This window comes from Homarus americanus, unplaced genomic scaffold (genome assembly GCF_018991925.1).
Source record: "Homarus americanus isolate GMGI-L3 unplaced genomic scaffold, GMGI_Hamer_2.0 scaffold4896, whole genome shotgun sequence".
Classification (NCBI taxonomy): domain Eukaryota; kingdom Metazoa; phylum Arthropoda; class Malacostraca; order Decapoda; family Nephropidae; genus Homarus; species Homarus americanus.
This window is the reverse complement of record NW_024749657.1, coordinates 8076727-8095890: the sequence shown is the minus strand read 5'-3', so window position 1 is coordinate 8095890 and position 19164 is coordinate 8076727. Positions and strand designations below refer to the sequence as shown.

Genomic DNA, 19164 nt, shown 5'->3' with positions numbered 1-19164 from the left:
GAGGCAGGAAGGGAGGGGGTGAGGCAAGGAAGGGAGGGTGAGGGCAAGTAAGGGAGGGTGGGGAGCAAGGAAGGGGAGGGGTGAGGCAAGGATTGAAATTGAGGTAATAGAGTGATGGAGAGAGAGAGAATAAACGGGAGATAATAGAATGAAGGAGAGAGATAGAGAGAAGAAAAGGGAGAAGAATGAAGGAACATAAAAAGAGAAGTGAATGAAGAGTTAAGATGAGAAATGGGGCTGAGACAGGTACAGTGTCTGACGTCACCATGTGGGCAGAGACGAGGTCAAAGGTCACCAAGAGAACGAGCTCAGGTTCACTAGGGAAACAGGGCCAAGAATGCAATCGAGTAGCCTGGGTCAAAGGTCACCAAGGGAAGGGTGAAGCCAAAATACCTCGACGCACATAAGTCGTACTCTCCAGCTCACGACAATGACAGCAAAATCTCGACCTCAATTGGACGGTGAGTGAGATGTGTTGAAGACACTTTATGCCGGCGCCTGTGAGGTGGTGGTGGTGGGGCCAGTCACTGCTACCTGGGAGGTGTGACGGTGTGAGTCTCACCAGTAGTGTGTGTCTCACCAGCTTACAGTGTAGTCTGTCACCAGCAGATAGTGAAGTCTTTAGCAGACACTGTTGTCACCAGCAGACAGTGTTGTCATCAGCAGACAGTATAGTCTTTAGCAGACAGTGTAGCCACCAGCAGACAGTGTAGTCCCTAGCAGCAGATAATGTGGTCTCTCAGCAGCCAAGAGTGTCAATCATCTTGTCCGAACAAAGGGGGTAATGGTGAGTGTCGGCACCATGAGTAAGGCTTGTTACTGCCGGAGGTGTACACGACGACAGTACCTTTAACCCTGAGAGAGAGATAACAAGCGCTGTTGTGTATATTCATCTTGATAATAAATAACCTAAGTGACACAACCCAAGATGGATTAAACGTAGGGACATTGACAAGTGTTCTCACCTATATTAACTGTGCGATATTAACAACAAATTTCCTCGTATGGACCAAAACAAAAGGTCCTTGTGTATAATGGGTGTTTGGATTAACCTTGTAAAATGTTTCGGAAAATGCTTAAGAGATTATTTAGAATGCATCAAGAGTAAACTGTATAAATTGTCTCACTTTAGTCACACTGTTAGGACTACATATTTGTAACTCTCTTTGTAACACGTGAAAACCTTTGATATTACGATATAGTGAAAACTTTATTAACGGTATAAAGTTATTAAGAAGCTGTCGTATAGTTAGAAACTTTGTCGTTAATAGCTGGCCGAGGTTGTGATGTGATCTGATAGTTTACACTCGTCTCACCTGAGGTTACTCGTCTCACCTGTACCTGTCATCTTGGTCTAACATTTTTTATTGTGGTTACCTACATCTACCTGTATGACGTACATCTTACAATTTGTACACACACACACACACACACACACACACACACACACACACACACGCCGCTGGTACATAATACAGGGTGTGGCAAAAGTCATAAGAGGTCTACATCCAAAATAACACAATAAATACAGTAGTTCTACAACAGCAAGACGATGATGTATTCACCACTTGTTGGTGATTTAAACTTAGGGACACACTATTACCTGACGACAACATAGTTACCTTGTCTCCTGCCTGTGTGTGTGTGTGTGTGTACACATATTTGGCCACCTGTGGTGTAATGGTCAGCATGTTCGCCTCGCAAGCGAGCGGACCCGGGTTCAATCCCCGGGCAGGGTGAAACTATGGGAGTTTCTTTACGCCATTTGCCTCTGTCTACCCAGTAGTAATTGGGGACCTGGATGTTAATCGATTTGCGGATCGTGTTCGGGGTAATATGGTTAGCCAGTGCAGTTGACGAGTTGTCCGGTCTTCTCGGACTATTCCTGACACTGGATCATGCAGCTCGTTAACTCGGTGTGGTTGTTGTGTTGGCGACAGCTTCTACACCGTAAACAAATTCACCTAGGTGGCCCTTGAATGGCCATCCTCGATACACAGGGCAACCATTATTATTATTATTATTATTATTATTTATTATTATTATTATATATATATATATATATATATATATATATATATATATATATATATATATATATATATATATATATATATATATACAGTATATTGTTTGGTATGCGGGTCGGGTGAGTTAAGGCTGTACAATACATTAAGAGGTGGGCACCTAGGTGGCGACTTTCCGTCTAGACAATCATCATGCCTTACATTGTTCACTATTAGTTCACGTCCCGACGGTCACCGAGATTTAAGATGGCCATGTTATAATCTTCATTCTTACTGTATAGACGTATTATCCAATTTGTTGTGGCGACACACCAAGACAACCTTTTTTCGTGGTGCACTCTGACGTCATGCCACACATACCACATGACGTCATGACATGCTCCCATTGACGTCACGGCCACCCTCTCCTGGTGACGTCACTATGGCCACACACACTGCTTAAGTTGACCTTCACATATTGATGTTTTAAGATGCGTCGTTTAAGACCCTGAAAGACCAAGATCACCTGAACATTAACCCCCCCCCTCCATCTACCTGATGATTAAACACCTGTACGCTACCTGTGGGTTAGGTTAAGTTTTGTTAGATCAGGTCAGATTAATTAAGGTTAGGTTAAATTAAGTCAGATTAGTTTGGGGTTATGTTATGTTAGATTGGGTCAGATTGTTAGGTTATGAGGTCAGGTTAGATTAGGTTAGGTTAAATCGGATAAGGTTGGGATAGGTTAGACTCTCTAGAAATGTAAAGTTTAAGAGTGTAAATGGCAATGTTTACACGGGGAAGGAAATATTTCCCCAGAAAATTAATGGTCGCCATAATTTAGCGCGCTACAGTGTTGTTTGGGGCGGTTACACTCCGATGTCTATCTCGTGGTGGATGTGTGGCTACAGCGGCCGACACTGGTTCCATTATTATACTTTACCTGTAGTATTATTTAACTCTCTTATCATATTTTTCTACTTATAAATTTTAAGTTACTTTTTAGGTTTTTTTCTGAAATTAATTTTGGTTTGAAATTTAAGTGTCTTCGTTTTCCTATCTTAATTTAGTTATTTTTGTTTATTTGTTGTTATGTACTTATTCACCTTTATTGTTTGAGAGAAAATTCAACTTTGTTATTTTATGCAGTTATGAGGACGATGGTCTAACGTCTTGACAATTAAAGGTTTAGTTTTATCCTCATGTAGAGTTGTCAAATAAACCATCATCTTAGAATGTGGTCAGTGGTGGGAAGCCAGACCAGTGTGACCCAGTGGTGTTATAGGCAGGTCACCGAGGGTTATTTAACATGGGCAGGTCACCGAGGGCTACTTAACATGTTAGTTTTGTTCACCTGTGGAGTTATTATCATAGCATTGTTATTTTCTTGATTAATTATTGTTTTTGTTTCATGTTACCTGTCGAGGTTTTATTTACGTCCTTTTTCTTATCTACAGGTAAGGAGAAAGTGACCGGGAAGTAACCTCTAGGACAGGACAACTCAGACATACAGTTAAGTAGGTGAGATAACGAGGAACCTTATCACAGAAAACGACCAAGACCATCGGGTACACTAACCTATTCTCCTCGAGGATTTATAAGGCTGACTAAACCAAAAATGTGCTCCATCTTTTTTTACTCTGTAGAATTAATGGACTCCCAGGTTCGTAAAATACCGGGTCGAGACACAACCACTGGGAGAGGAGATAACAGTGTATTCAGGCAGTGTCTCTAGGCTGTATAGATATATTTACGATTTTCATAGACGGGATAAAAAGAAATCTTGTAAACTTTCACATTTTAAAGTCGATTTTAATCTAACTAAATAACACAGACAGTATATGGCTGACTGCTTCCACTTCCTGCATTGCAAAGTTTGGTACTTGTTCACAGCTGAATAACCTTGTTGCATCCTGAATCCGAACCAGTGACATATAGGATAGGAGGCGAACATTGTATCCACTTGGCCACCGCACTCCTGAAATACATGTAACTGTATCAGGTATTTACACAATTAAGCAAGGTATAGTCATCTACTGCAGGTGTTCAGGAAAGTTGAATTTTATCGCAGCTCCACAAAGTTAACAGCCTGACAGTCCCTTCAACACGTTCAGGCAAAATCTCGCAGTAAACTTAAACAAAATATATATATTATCTGGAGGTAAAACATATATCATAATATAATTCACCCAGTGGACAACGACTGTAGACCAACTTAGTGGAAATATGAAGACAAACAACAATACTTTTTGTTACTAGTTTTCAGAATCTGGTGATGGTGGTGGTGGTGCAGGAGTGACAGTGAAAACGTGGATGGGGAGACAGAGAGACAGACAGACAGACAGACAGAGAGAGAGAGAGAGGTTGAAGTATGTTATTAACCCAGTTTGAGCCCCGGTGACAGTTTCAAGTGATGTGCTTTCCATGTGACGTTATCCATCAAAATAACAATAGAAGCTTGTTAAAGACAGCGGGTTATCTGTGGGCTGCCATAAGGCTTTCTCCTCGCTTTGTTATCCGGTTTTTGCTCCACCGGGTAACAACTGAGAGACTTTAGTTATGTTCTTAAGTTGTAAAGTCAATTGAGTGTTTTTGTCGGTGTAAATCTTTATATTATAGGGAATATGTCCGTCTGTGTGTCTGTGTTTATCTAGTAATTGAATAAACTAATTTTATTGGATATAATTTAAACTGTACAGACAAACTAATGCAATCGAAATTATATACAGAGGAATGGTTCTTTGTGTGTCTGAGTGATTGTTGGCTTTTTCCCAATCACCGAGATTCTCCAATTTTCGTGATTGAACGTTCCCTTGACTACAAGTCGTATGCGATTTTTCGGTAAATCAAAATATCTTAACATTCGAGTCAAGTAAATTGGAGTTGGTAATACTTGATGGTATTGTACAGCGTTGGCAGTACTGCAGCCTTCTGGGGGGTTGCCATTACGAACTAAAGTAATATTGCCACGACCTACAGTAATATTGCCACGACCTACAGTAATATTGCCACGACCTACAGTAAAGTTGCGACCTGCAGTAAAGTTGCCATGACCTACAGTAATATTGCCGACCTACAGTAATATTGCCCGACCTACAATTAAAGTTGCCACGACCTACAGTAATATTGCCACGACTCTCTCTCTCTCTCTGTTCGTGTGTTGGCACCGAGGGCACAAAGCGTCCTGAGAGCCACAACGGCGCCAACAGAACAGGAGGTGGGGGGGTTAAATCGTCGCCATGGCCACCTTTACCTTCTACCTCCCTCTCCCTCTCTTCCTCCTTCTCTACCTCCCTCTCCTCTACCTCCTCCCCTACCTACCTCTCCGTTCCTCCTCCTACAACCCTCCCCCTTCCCCCCTAGTCCCCACCCCCTTACCCTCCCCCACAACCCCCACCAAGACTCCATTACTCACAACACTGTTATTGCCTCTGTCTTCCTTTGATTATCCCTGACGTCTGTTGATTAAAATCTATTGTGGGACGACTCTGGTTGATTGTTGGTGGTGGTGGTGGTAGATGGTGTGATGGTGGTTGTGGTGAATTGTGGTGATGGTCGTGGTGGTGGTAGGTGGTGATAATGGTAGTGCAGGAGCGACTGCTGTGAAAACGAGGGGAGAGAGAGAGAGAGAGGGATAAATGTAAACATTGGATTTATGCTTAGACAAATGTGAATGCACTGTCGTAGAAAGCTTATAACCCCCCTCAAGCTGTATGAGACGTTATAGAAAGCTTAAATCACCTCATTGTAAGATAAATAACTAAAACAAACACAAAAGGCTCGAGAAATAAGAACAGTGTATAATTAATGGATTAGCAAATTGTCTCAAACACTCGGCATTTGAAGCTCGTCTGTCTTATAAGGAAGATTTTTTTATTAAATTTTTCATCGTGATTTAAAACTCATATTAATTTTTATATATCTAGAGGTAATGTTTCTTTTAAATGTTTACTATGTGTTGAGTGGATGTGGATGGATGACTCTGGTATAAGAAATGTCGTGAATTAAATCAGTTAAAAGTAAAGTAAATAAACGTAGAAAACCAAGTATTGTATCAAGGAAAACAGAAAGATAACAGAAAATGGTGGCTACATAAAATGAGGAACGGAGTAAATAGAATATCGTTGTGGACGTTTCTTTGCGTGACTGGACGTCGAGAATCATGTTCTAACTCATGTTCATATTTTACCACTACTATATGTTGAAAAACACTATTATTTATCCATCTTTTTTTTTATTGTGTTATGTGCACTTAAGTTCATTTGTAAAAAAAAAATACAGTTAGCATCATTCCCGTAAGATAACAAATTAAATTTTCTTAAGTTTAAATTTTTATTTTACCGTAATAACAACCGAGGTCATATAACAACTGAGGTCATATAACAACTGAGGTCATATAACAACTGAGGTCATACTTTCAAATAACAACTTCTAAGCGTTCAAAATATATATATTATAGCCTACAGTATATACTTAAAACAAAAAAGAGAGCTGATATATAGTTCAAGGAGTTCTGTTGTAAAGTAGTTTGGGTAAAAATTATCTCAAATTTACATAAAAGTAGTTACTCTGTGTGTGTATTCATGCTCGAGTATGTACGTCACAGCACAGCCATAATGTAGACATGTTTGGTGTGCAGAGGGCGCCTGCCACCCCGAGTTATAACCCCCACTTGTTACTTTTATGACTTGCTGTCTTCATGTAATTCTCTCAGTTACTGTACAAAGCACTTCACTAATCGAAAAGCTTTGTATGAATTTTTAAACGTTAATTATCGTCGACTGGCTGGCTGCAGGGAACTGGCACTAAGTTACTACCTTAAGTGGGTTATATAACATGGCGCCATTTACTGCCAACTAGATCATGGAGTTACTGTTGTGAGAGCTGATGTAAGAGTTGAGTCCATAAGAGTTGTGAGTTTATAGGAAGATTGTGAGTCCATGAGTTATGAGTCCCAAACCTAACCTAACCCCTCCAGGTAGCGTTAGGGTGTTTATCATCAGGTGAGATAAGCTAGAGAAGCTAATCTTCAGGTGACCCGATCTTTTGTTGACAGTTCTTTAGGCGAATGATACTGATTAGCTGTAGTGTGTGTGTGTGTGTGTGTGTGTGTGTGTGTGTGTGTTATCGTAGCCTTGACCCACTACACACCCTATAATTATAAAACCCGTCTCACTGTTTGGACGCCCTCAGTGTCTCGGTGGCTTTGGTCGCCGGCCAAGACTGTGGGGGAGAGAGAGAGAGAGAGAGAGAGCGCCTTCGTTATCGCCTGGTAAGATGCATGGCACATTTTAACAAGAGATGGCGCTGCTCTGACGTATGACTTGTTTTAGCGAAAGATGAAAAGTTCGGCTGGACGCTCCATTTTGGCCAGAGAGGCACTGTTACTCCGGCGCGTTTATTGTTTTAGCGGATGATGGCGGTGGTCTTTGTGTTTTAGTTTAGTGGGAGATGGGCATATAAAGCAAAATCTTAGCGGGATATGAGCATAATAAGCTACAGTTTAGCGAGAGATGAGCATATTAGACTACAGTTTAGCGAGAGATATTAGACTACAGTTTAGCGAGAGATATTAGACTACAGTTAAGTGAGAGATGAGCATATTAGATCATAGCCAGCAGGAGATGAGTGTCAGACTACAGTTTAGTGAAAGATGAGCATATTAGACTACAGTTTAGTGAGAGATGAGCATATTAGACTACAGTTTAGCGAGAGATGAGCATATTAGACTACAGTTTAGCGAGAGATGAGCATATTAGACTACAGTTTAGCGAGAGATGAGCGTTTTAGGGTAAATTCTACCACAAGACGACTCGCGTCAGATGAATTTCAGCCCAGAAACTAAAAAAAATGAAATAATTGAGAACTTTACATAATAAAAAAAAATATATAAACTCGATAATAGATTCACATGAAACTTATAATACATAGGTACATAATATAACAATATGCTGTACTTATATAAACCGCTAAAAATAATCATAATAAAACAGATTAAATACCTTGCAGTATACCTATAGTAACTTAACCTAATTTAACCTAACCTAACCTAACCAAACCTACCCTACCCTACCCTACCCTAACCTACCCTACCCTAACCTAACCAAACCTACCCTAACCTACCCTAACCTACCCTAACCTAACCAAACCTACCCTAACCTACCCTAACCTACCCTACCCTAACCTACCCCGGCCACCTACCATAGTTTGGTCTATCTGGCAGGAGAGTTACTTTGTCACCTGGTTACCCATATAAGGAACAGTAGAGTTATAGGACTCTACTTAACGCATGACTTAACTTTACTTTATCATAATATAACTTTGTAGTTATAAAGAGGAATTACTAAGATTACATGAAGATTAATACCCCCCCTAGTTTGTTACAGCTGGTGGTTAAATACAGTAGTTTAACCTAATATAACCTAATATAACCTAACTTAGTATATCTTAACTTAACCTGCAGTATCCTAACCTAACTTAACCTGCAGTACCCTAATCTAACCTAACCTAACCTGCAGTACCCTAATCTAACCTAACCTAACCTGCATCGTAACTCAACTCAACAACTTACAGTATCGCACCTGATCTGATGTAACCTAACCTAACTCCCGGTAGTGTTATGGGGGTTAATTACAGGTGAAATAAGCGTGGGTGTTTAATCTTCAGGTGATATGAATAATTAAAGAGTAAAGGTTAGATTAAATAAAGACGACCTAATCCCGGCACCCAGCTAGTCCCAGCACCCAGCTAGTCCCAGCACCCAGCTAGTCCCAGCATCTAGCTAGTCCCAGCACCCAGCTAGTCCCAGCACCCAGCTAGTCCCAGCATCCAGCTAGTCTCTCAGTCAGCCAGTTAAAGACCAGCTGTCCCACACCCACCAGTCTCAGTATCCAGCTGGTGCCAGCATTCAGTAATCCCGGCACCCAGCTAGTCCCAGCACCCAGCTAGTCCCAGCACCCAGCTAGTCCCAGCACCCAGCTAGTCCCAGCACCCAGCTAGTCCCAGCACCCAGCTAGTCCCAGCATCCAGCTAGTCCCAGCATCTAGCTAGTCCCAGCATCTAGCTAGTCCCAGCATCTAGGTAGTGCCAGCATCTAGCTAGTCCCAGCACCCAGCTAGTGCCAGCATCTAGCTAGTCCCAGCACCCAGCTTGTCCCAGCACCCAGCGGACGGTCAGCCACTCAAGAGCTACTTGAATAATAAATATCAATCAATTTCTGGTTTGCAGCTGAAGGGATACCAACCCCCCCGAGCTCTCTCCTTTTAAGTCACGTTGGCAGGTCTGGTAGTGTTGGTAGTGGTGGGTGCGATTAAGTAAACAGGTGGGATTGTTGTTGTGGTAGTCAGTGGTAGTTGTGGTAATGTGTGGTTGTAGTAGTAGTAGTAGGAGCAGTAGTAATCGTAGAGGTGATGCTAATATTAACGATGAAGGTGGTGGTGGTGGTGGTGGTGGTAGCGATACACTGTGCTATAATAGTTACTGGTAATTGTTATTTATTGTGGTAGTGACACTGTGTGGTAGGTACTGGTGGATGACGGTGGTGGTGGTGGTAATATTGTAAGTGATACTAGTGGTGCTATTGATAGGATTAATAGTTGTAGGGGTTGTGGTGGTAATGGTGGTAGTGACCAGCGAAATTGGTACTAGTGGTGGTGGTGAGAGTGGTGGTGGTGATGGTGGCGACACAGTGTGGTGGTGGTGGTGGTGGCGACACAGTGTGGTATAATTGGTGAAGTGATGGTGGCGACACAGTGTGGTGGTGGTGGTGGTGGCGACACAGTGTGGTGGTGGTGGTGGAAGGTGTTGGCTGGATGCCAGAATCGTGCCACCAGTGGAGTCGGTGCCGCTTCTGCCCCCTCCTACACCCCCTCCCCCCATTTCTTCGCTCGATCTGCAGGAAAGAAGGTATAAAGTTATCCTCTCTCTCTCTCTCTCTCTCTCTCTCTCTCTCTCTCTCTCTCTCTCTTGTAGTCTGTTTGTGAGTAGTCATATTCATCCAGATAAGGAGCAAGACAGAAGGAGGGCAGAGAGGGCAAGAGGGAAGGGCAGAGACAGGGGAAGGGACAGAGGGCAAGAGGGGAAGGCAGAGGGGCAAGAGGAAGGGCAGAGAACAAGAGGGGAAGGGCAGAGGGCAAGAGGGAAGGGAGAGAGCAGAGGAAGGAGAGAGAGCAAGGAAAGACGAGAGCAAGAGGGAAGGGCAGAGAGCAAGGGGAAGGACAGAAGAAAGAGGGAAGGGCAGAGACAAGAGGGCAGAGAGAGAAAGAGGAAGGGCAGAGGGCAAGGGGGGAAGAGAGAGAGCAGAGGGAAGGGCAGAGAACAAGGGAAAGACAGAGACAGAGGGGGAGGGGCAGAGAGCAAGGGGAAGGGCAGAGGGAAAGAGGGAAGAGAGAGAGCAAGGAAGGGCAGAGAAAGAGACAGAGAGCCAAAGGGCAGAGAGCAAGGGGGAAGGGCAGAGAGCAAGGGGGGGAAAGACAGAGCAAGAGGGGGCAGAGAGGAAGAGACAGAGAGCAAGGGAAGGGCAGAAAGAGGGAAAGGGCAGAGGGAGCAAGGGGGAAGGGACAGAGAAAAAGGGGGAAGAGCAGAGACAGGGGGAAGGGCAGAGGCAAGAGGGAAGGGCAGAGAGCAAGAGGGAAGGGAGCAGAGAGCAAGAGGGGAGAAGAGAGGAAGAGGGGAGAGCAGAGAACAAGAGGGAAAGACAGGGAAGAAAGTGAGAAGGGAGAGGGAACAAGACACGGGGCAAGAGAAAATGAAAGGAGGCAAAGAGAGAAGGAGAGAGAAGGCAAGAAGCAATAATAGACACAGAATAAAGATAAATACTGTAATGGTAGACAAGGAATAAGACGAAATAAGATAAATAGAGCAATAAAAGTAAAAAAAAAAATTATAAACAGACGTGACGTATTTTTTTTAGCTGTGTAACAGTATAGGTCAGCTACCATACCAAAATACCTTATATTTTCCTTTATAGACGGTAACCCACAGCGTATAGTGGCTTTAATGGAGAGTAAATAAAGACAATACAAACACTCTACTTAACGTTTCTGTCCAAAATATTTACCTTAATGTTGGTAAATTTAAGTAATTATATGAGATGATGTGAAGTTTAGGCACCTAGATTGTTTCACCGTAGATTAACACATTAATGCTAACCTAACCTAACCTAACCTATCTCTAACCTAACCTATCTAACCTAACTAACCCTAACCTTGAACTATACGACTGACCTTCACACTCTACTAAAAAAAAAATGAAAATGACACAGCGAATTGAGAGGTAAAAAAGTTGATGATTAAATATTGAGAATAACTCAAGTAAAAACTGAAGGAATATAATAAGATAAAATTAATAATAATAATAATAATAATTACCTGACACCTTGACTTAAAAGTATCATTGATAATTATTTAACCTATGTACGTATGGATGTTTATTTCCAGTAACTTAGCGACAAACACTTTATATTATTTGGATGACAGAATAAATTGCAATTTTTATATATTTTTTTTATTCGTTGAATATTTTAGTTCAATATTATCATCTGACAAATAATTTATATTGTCTTATATTTGTATGGCTTCTCATATAGCTTAGGACTTGATTAGTTAGGTTTTGGTTAGTTTTTAAGGTTTTTAGGTAGTTTTTAGTTAGGTCTTGGTAGGGTTTTTGGGTTAGGTCTTGGTTAGGTTTTTGGTTAGGTTAGTTTTTGTAATTTAAATACCAAGAGGAAGCCAGACAATTGTACCAGCAGATTTGGAACTTTTTCGTATAGAATATTGAGTTTGCTAATGGGACAAAAAGAAAAATTTACATAACAGCTGAGAGCCTGAATGATCCTTGATATAAGACAAGATACAGAGTTTGTTGAGAGAGATACGTAATATATGTTCATTGAGAGCTTTTGAATGTGGATAACTTTACAACTTTTCTCTCTTGCGATTGAGACGAGGATGAAAGTTTGGAAATAAAGATATGAGGCACTCGATGGGCTGACAAGACGACATATTAATAAAAAAAATACCAAGTAGAAGAGATTGGTAAAGAAAGTAGTTAAAAATATCTAGAGTTAAAGGAAGCGGTGATAAATAAAGGGTTTGCTATATATAAGATTAGAAATGAAGTTACGGTAATTAGAGATAAATGAAAATAAAGGAAGACGAACAGCAGAGAGTCTTGTAGAAAAAAAAAATATATATATCTTGGGTTGAGTCCATAGTCCCCAAGGAGGAAAGTTTGCTGTTGCCAGATAGTGTATTATATTATTGATACTGCGGCAGAGGAGGAGCCCTTTTGGCTATATTTATTAATGAACAGTACGGCAGCGCGGGGTCTCCCTTGCTACGATTAATTGCTATCACACGACTTCGATCCACCCCCGATTTTGAGGATTTATGCCTTGCCGATTTATTTATTATCTGATAACATTGGATTCAAAATCTTCATTATATTTGGATTAATTTTTTGTGTATGTGTTAAATTTGACTTTAAAATCTTTGGGGTGGCAATGATGACTGGATAAGCTTTCCTGTACGAATTTATGTATATGTGAACGAATGTGTGTGTGTGTGTAGATTGAAGTGAGGGAGAGCGGGGGGAGGGAGGGGTGGATGAAGAGGGGGGGAGATTCTTATGACCGCAGTTGGTAGATGAGGTGAAGGAGAGAGAGAGAGAGATAAAGGATAAAGGTTTTACGATGTGGAGGCAGTAAAGAAAGCCCCCAGACAGCGGCAGTTCTCCCTCTCAACGCCCATATTAGGCGTCATCTGCATCACAAATTGGGAAGTGAAATCCAGTTTTACGGACCAGATGCAAAGGAGTAATATCCGTGCATCCAGGAAGAGGCTATTACAGTCCATTGTGAAGAGCTTATTATCCAAGGTGAGATTATAGTGTTCTTGTTTTACGAGAGTTTTGGTAGATAAAGGAAATATGACTCTTGATGACTTGAGAGTCTGTAGGGTTTGGTGACGTAACTTATTGGGATGGTCTTATTGGTGCTGAGTTTGAGGACGTCACTTAAGATGTTCTTATTGGTGCTGACTTTGATGACGTATTTTGTTGAGATGTTCGTATTGGTGCAGAGTTTGATGACGTCACCTATTGGGATGCTATTATTGGTGTTGAGTTTGGTTGCGTCATTTAATGGGATGGGGTAAATTTCAGACCCGCCTCTGCTGTCCGATATCCCCCCGCCAGGTAAACCCTCCAGGCCTCCTCCCTTTTCCAGATTGAGGCAGAGAATCAAAGTGGTCACCTGGAGAGCCTTGTGCCAGCCTTAATTTACCTAATTATGTATAGTATTCAAGGCGACCTGAACACTAATCAGATCTAAGACACCTGTAAGATCAATGACACACCCACACACACACACACCCACACACACACACACACACACACACACACACACACACCCACACATACACCCCCACACACACACACACACACACACACACACACACACACACAAACACACACCCACACACACACACAAACACACACCCACACACACACACACACAACCACACACACACAACACACTAATTAATAAGCATCGTTTTACACCCATTTCTAATAAGGTTTAGTGTTAAGTAATTATATAAGTAACTTTTCTGTGATTACTGGGTTAGGTAAACAAGGGGAATAATAAACGATAAATTACAAAGATAAAAAGTATCTAGATCAACTAAGAAAGTGGAAGATAGAGATAAAACAAAGATGTGAAAAGGAAATGTCAGAGAAAAACATAAGAGGAAAAAAGGTGAATAAAGATGAAAAGAATTTGCAGGAGAAAAAAAAAAACGTGGGGAAAATATAAAGGCGGGGAGGCATTGAGGCGTAAACAAACTAAATGAGGGTTATAGAAAGGTGAAATATTTTGGTGTATTAGTGTAACGTGCTGATAAAATGTTGATAAACTAATAACTACCGCAAGGAAAATACATAATACCTTTTTTATGTAATACGACAAAGAAAGAAGAGAGAGAGAGAGGTTACAGTTTACTTTCAACTTTCATTGTCTTGTAACCTGGGTGAAGGCAGTAAAGAAGTGAAACAATATTTAACGTAATATTTCCTCAGATTAATTGAGTATTTTTAATAGACAAGAAAAATATCGGTGATTAGTAAGGTGATGGTAGATTGACGTCACTATGCCATTACATGAGACCAAACAATCGTGACAGACAGGTGATGATATAAAACACTTCAACTCTGCTCGTTGTGAGATATAATTAAAATGAAATAAGTTTCTTGTAAGAGTTTTTTTAGTCAAAAGATAGTTGTGCATAAAAGACACAAGTCACTTATGGAGACGTAGTTACTTTTTGTGAGGCGTAGTTATGTCACACAACTCTGGTAAATGAAGCTGTTTCATTTTATAGTACGTGTGGCAGACTGGTGAGAGACGCTGCACAAAACACACTCTTATATGACTGAGGTTTTTTGTATATAAGGCACAACACTCTTGGTATATAGGACTTGCCTTTTTTCTCTTATAAGACACGGCGGGTTTCTTGTAGAGGAGTGCTCTGGCCTCAGTGCCATTGTCAGAAGAGCACACACGGGGCCACACAATGCTCCACACACACACCTCCTTCTTTGCTTTTCATTAATCTGGTCTCAACCAACCTTCCTGGCCTGCTAGAGAGAGACCCAGCTACCGCCCTTGTGTCGTGTAGGAGGGGTGGAGAGGAGAGGGAGGAGGTCGAGGGGGGGAAGGAGGGAGTAGAGGGAGAGAGAAGGGGTTGGGGGAAGGGAGGGAGGTTGTATAAGGCCTAACTAAAGGTTCAGTCTTAAGCAATGGAGACTGTTGCCTTGTTTACAGAGGTGTGTGTGTGTGTGTGTGTGTGTGTGTGTGTGTGTGTGTGTGTGTGTGTGTGTGTGTGTGTGTGTGTGTGTGTGTGTGTGTGTGTGTGTGTGTGTGTGTGTGTGTCAGGTTGTTTAGAGTGGAGGGGGTGCGTGATGAGTAAGAGGTGTTTGTGTATATATTGTATGTCTGTCTGTCCTACTTTTCAGCACGTCACCTCGAACGAAGATACTTGATGAGACAGACAGACAGACAGACAGACAGACAGACAGACAGACAGACAGACAGACAGACAGAACACTAGGGAGATTGACCTCCCAAAAAACCGCAAATCACAAAACATAAACACAGACAAAAACACAAATAAATAAAACAAGAACAGAAGAGAAAATAAAAAAAAGCAGCTTACGATTATTCAAAGAACATGAAAAAACGAAGATAAGAGGAGGAATTAAGGAGGATAAAGGAAGGTCTAGGTAAAAAGGAGAGTGGGGAAGGAGGAGGGGAGGGGGGGTCAGGATTCAGAAGGAACGACAAAAAACACACGAAACAATTAAAGTTTATGAGGTGAGACGAACCTGACTAATGACCTGTTTCGTGGGGAGAGGTCAAGGAGGTCACATGGTAGTTGTCTCTTCTGGGTCATTCAGGTGGAGGGATGGGGGGGTAGACTCTGTCTTCTACAACTGACTCAGCTTCAAGTTTAAATGGAGTTATGGTCAGGTTAACTTGAGTCAGTTTCAGGTAAAGTCAGGTCAGTATCATGTTAGGACGAGACGAAGTTAGGTCAGGTCAAGGTTCGGTGAGAAAGGTGCAGATATAGGTCGAGTCAGTTTCAAGTCACACGAGTTAATTCATTGTAAGGCAGCATCAATCTTGAGGGCGTAGCAATTTAGGTCAGGTCAGGTCAGATAATTGAATCTTAATCACAACGAGTCAGTTTTGTGTCATAATAAATCAGTTCATATGGAAGTAAATAATTTCAGACAATATCAAGTCACCTTCGTCAATTAATAACGAGTCAGTTCCAAGCAGACCATTTGTAGGTATAAATGGATCATATGAAGGTTATGCACCCTTCAGCTATTTCATCTGATTTTAAACACTCTATAACGCAACTGGGGATTAGGTTAGTGTTTTTTTTTCATTTCTAGTTAAATTTAGTAATCCAGGTCAACTTTAATGAGTGCCTCGTGGAAACAGTCAGTTCAGTCATCTGGTCGAGTCAGTTTGTTTTTCTCATGTCGAGTCCATTTCACCTCAGACTGACTCATTCCTCGTGTATAAAACCTGTCCCGTTCTCTCGCCTTCTCTCCTTCCTTCCATCCTCTTCTCCATTTCCTCCTCCTCCTTCCCCCTTCATCCCTTTCCATCCTTCCTCTTCCTTCATCCCCCTCTGCCCCTTCCGTCCTCCTTCCCTTCTGCCCTCCTCCTCCCCCTCTATCCTTCTCTCCTTTTCTCCTCCCGCTCCATCATAATCTTCCTCCTCATTTCTCCTTCTCAGTTTTATCTCTGGTCTTTCCTCCATCATCAGCGTTTATCGTGAATTATTACATCATCGTATTTTTACTTTGCCCACAGTTCATAATTTTTTTCTCACGTTCTTCGCTCTTACATTTTCTTATCAGATGAAGAGAAAGATTATTTAACTGTCTGATATTAGTTGTCTCGTGATAATATAAAGTTACGTTTATTATAAGAGACAACGCCTTGGATTTGTTTTCAATATTTTATGGAAGCAATGTTTACCTCGATGGATGACGTGGAGAAAACTCTAGGTGTGGTGGTGGTGGGCGGGTCTTGCTTATCCCATCCTCCATGATTGACCGCCTCAACCAATCAGGTTATTGGAAACTTATAGCGGGCTAAATTTATTGTGATGTCACCTGGTTTTTTGTTTTGGCATTAATCCAGAACTGTGTAATGTTAAGTCGTTTTTTGTATTTCTTTAGCGTATAAATATTGGTCAAAGTGAAGATATTTGAAGTATATTTGTGCTAGCCTTTGTGGGATAAATATTGATGGTATGCAGAGATCAGTCTTTCTGGAGATCGAGAGGATGGAATTAGATAAATGCCGTCTGGGATGTGGTCAGGATATTGGATCCCTTCAGGAATATTGAATAACGTACCGTGGGATTACGATGATGTGCGCAGTCTCGTGGTTCGTGTTGTGAGTAGGTCGGCTGGTGGATTAGGGTCGGCTGGTCAGTGGTCGGGTCTTGCGAGCTATCCTAGAATTTGCTAGTCCACTGATCAGTCCCCAAGTAGAATAGGACTTGTTGTTAATATGAACCTCTCCTGTGTGGCAGTGAGACAGTGATCGCACCCTCAGTGTCAAGACCTGTTGAATTACTTGAATGGACAAATTATGCTTAAACTATGCAAATAAAGTTGTTAAACTAAAGGGTCGTTAATAAGTAGGTCTGGGTCGTGTGATGGGTCAGGTAGTGTCGGAGTAAATCGGGTCGTCTGGTAGATTGGAGACAAGGCCCACCCATCATATTTTATTATCTATTTTATTCACTACGACCCCCCTCCCTTCCCCTACCCTCTCCTTCTACCCTCACACAGAGCATCTATGGTGAGGACTTGCTCAGGATAACAACATCTCCTCAGTGCTTCATTATCTTTTAGGAGAGTCAGGTAAAAAAAATAATAGATAAAGATTAGGGAAAAGATAAGGAGACAGACAGGCAAACAGACACACAGACGGAGTTGAACTGAGACAGACAGGTAAACAGACGGATGTAAACAGACAGGTAACATAGATTGACAAGGGAAACACAAGAAAGACAGATGATGAGGTATTACTAACCAATACTGACACACACACACACACACACACACACACACACACACACACACACACACACACACACACACACAGATGGGGGTTATGCCGGATGCTGACACACTAAAAAAAGACGATAAAGTGGGGAGATGGAAGGAGAGAGAGAAGGTTTGTGTGTGTTGGTGTGTCTGCTGATCTAGAATGTTGGTTGGGTCGATCCGGGTCTGCCCCATCACTTACACTCCTCCCATCACCTGTGTTTCCCTGCCAGCCACCATAACCTATAGTCCAATACCATCATAATAAAAAAGACAAACCCAACTTCATCACGAGCACTCATTAACATCAGTCACCATCACATCTCCGCCAGACGAAGGGTTCGACCGTCTTCTATACCCCAAGTTGGTTTTCTCTTGAGATATAATCATAGTCTTTAGAGTTGGCATTAGTCTTTCGCTGACTGAAGATGACTATCGGTGTGTAATGAAGTGTAAATGGTTTGCCATCTGCTGACGTGTTTGTCTTGGCCGGGTCGAAGGGTTCGGAAGGGTGAAATATAGATATGACATTTCTGACGACGGCAGCAACGTCAAGCACAATCAGTTTTTTTGATTACGTCAATTTCTTTTAAAAAACGTAAGATATTGGTGTTGTTATATTACTCAACTAATAACTAAGTTCTTTTATAAGCGTATATTCAATTAATTAATGAAACTGTGAAATTGGAATTTAAGACGAGTCCACTAGATTGCGTTTTGGGGATTCGTCGGGTTATGTGCAGTTGTGGCAGCCCTGTGTTTTTTTACATTACAGAAGGAAGAAACTCGCAATAGTAAATATATTATGGATTCAAATTAAAACAATATTAAAATAAATATCTCAATGTAGTGATTTGTGGAATGCTATAGATGAGCCCCTGTAAACGCACTAGTGAAGGGGGACCTGTACTGTCACCTAGTATCTCGTTTAACAACTTTCTTTAATCAGTCTTTGTTTACATTCGCTATCAGCTGATAGGAACAGTGGCGTCTGGAGCATCAATAGATGAATTATGTCAAACCTTTTTAATCCCGTATACAACCTTGACTAAGATTGCTGCACCTCGTTCCTGTTAAATCTCAGACTATCTTAAAATATTTCCACCGAAGTTTTATTCAGTTTCCTCAGTTGCCATAAAACGCTGGTTGGCCTTTTTCTCCTCTCATAAGCCTTCATTTATTTACATAACCCTTGTGGGTTGCCATGTGAGGTTACCACAGTGAATAAGTGTTACCATGCCCTTGTTATAAGTTACATAATCGTCCCCTTTGCCATTTTGGGGCTCAAGTTGTGTTGAACTTCAGGTTGCCATTTGAAGTGTCTGAAGTTGTCATTGGATGTCAAAAGTCCCATTACGACCTCAAAGTTTTCAGGAACATTTGTGTATTTTATGGCTCCAAACTTTGTAAGGTCGTCTCTCTCTCTCCTCTCTCTCTCTCTCTCTCTCTCTCTGTCTCTTCTCTCTCTCTCTCTCTCTCTCTCTCTCTCTCTCTCTCTCTCTCTCTCTCTCTCGACCTTGTCATC

General features: G+C 41.6%; 1 protein-coding gene across 1 annotated transcript in view; it reads left to right on the top strand.

Moving 5' to 3' along the window:
- Window positions 1-558: 558 nt before the first annotated feature.
- Window positions 559-19164, top strand: part of LOC121853601 (muscle calcium channel subunit alpha-1-like) — a gene marked incomplete in the record, with an annotated part of 305963 nt that continues 287357 nt past the window's right edge. The window contains 1 exon segment of the mRNA XM_042347854.1: window positions 559-766. Coding sequence (XP_042203788.1) covers window positions 730-766 — 37 coding nt within the window.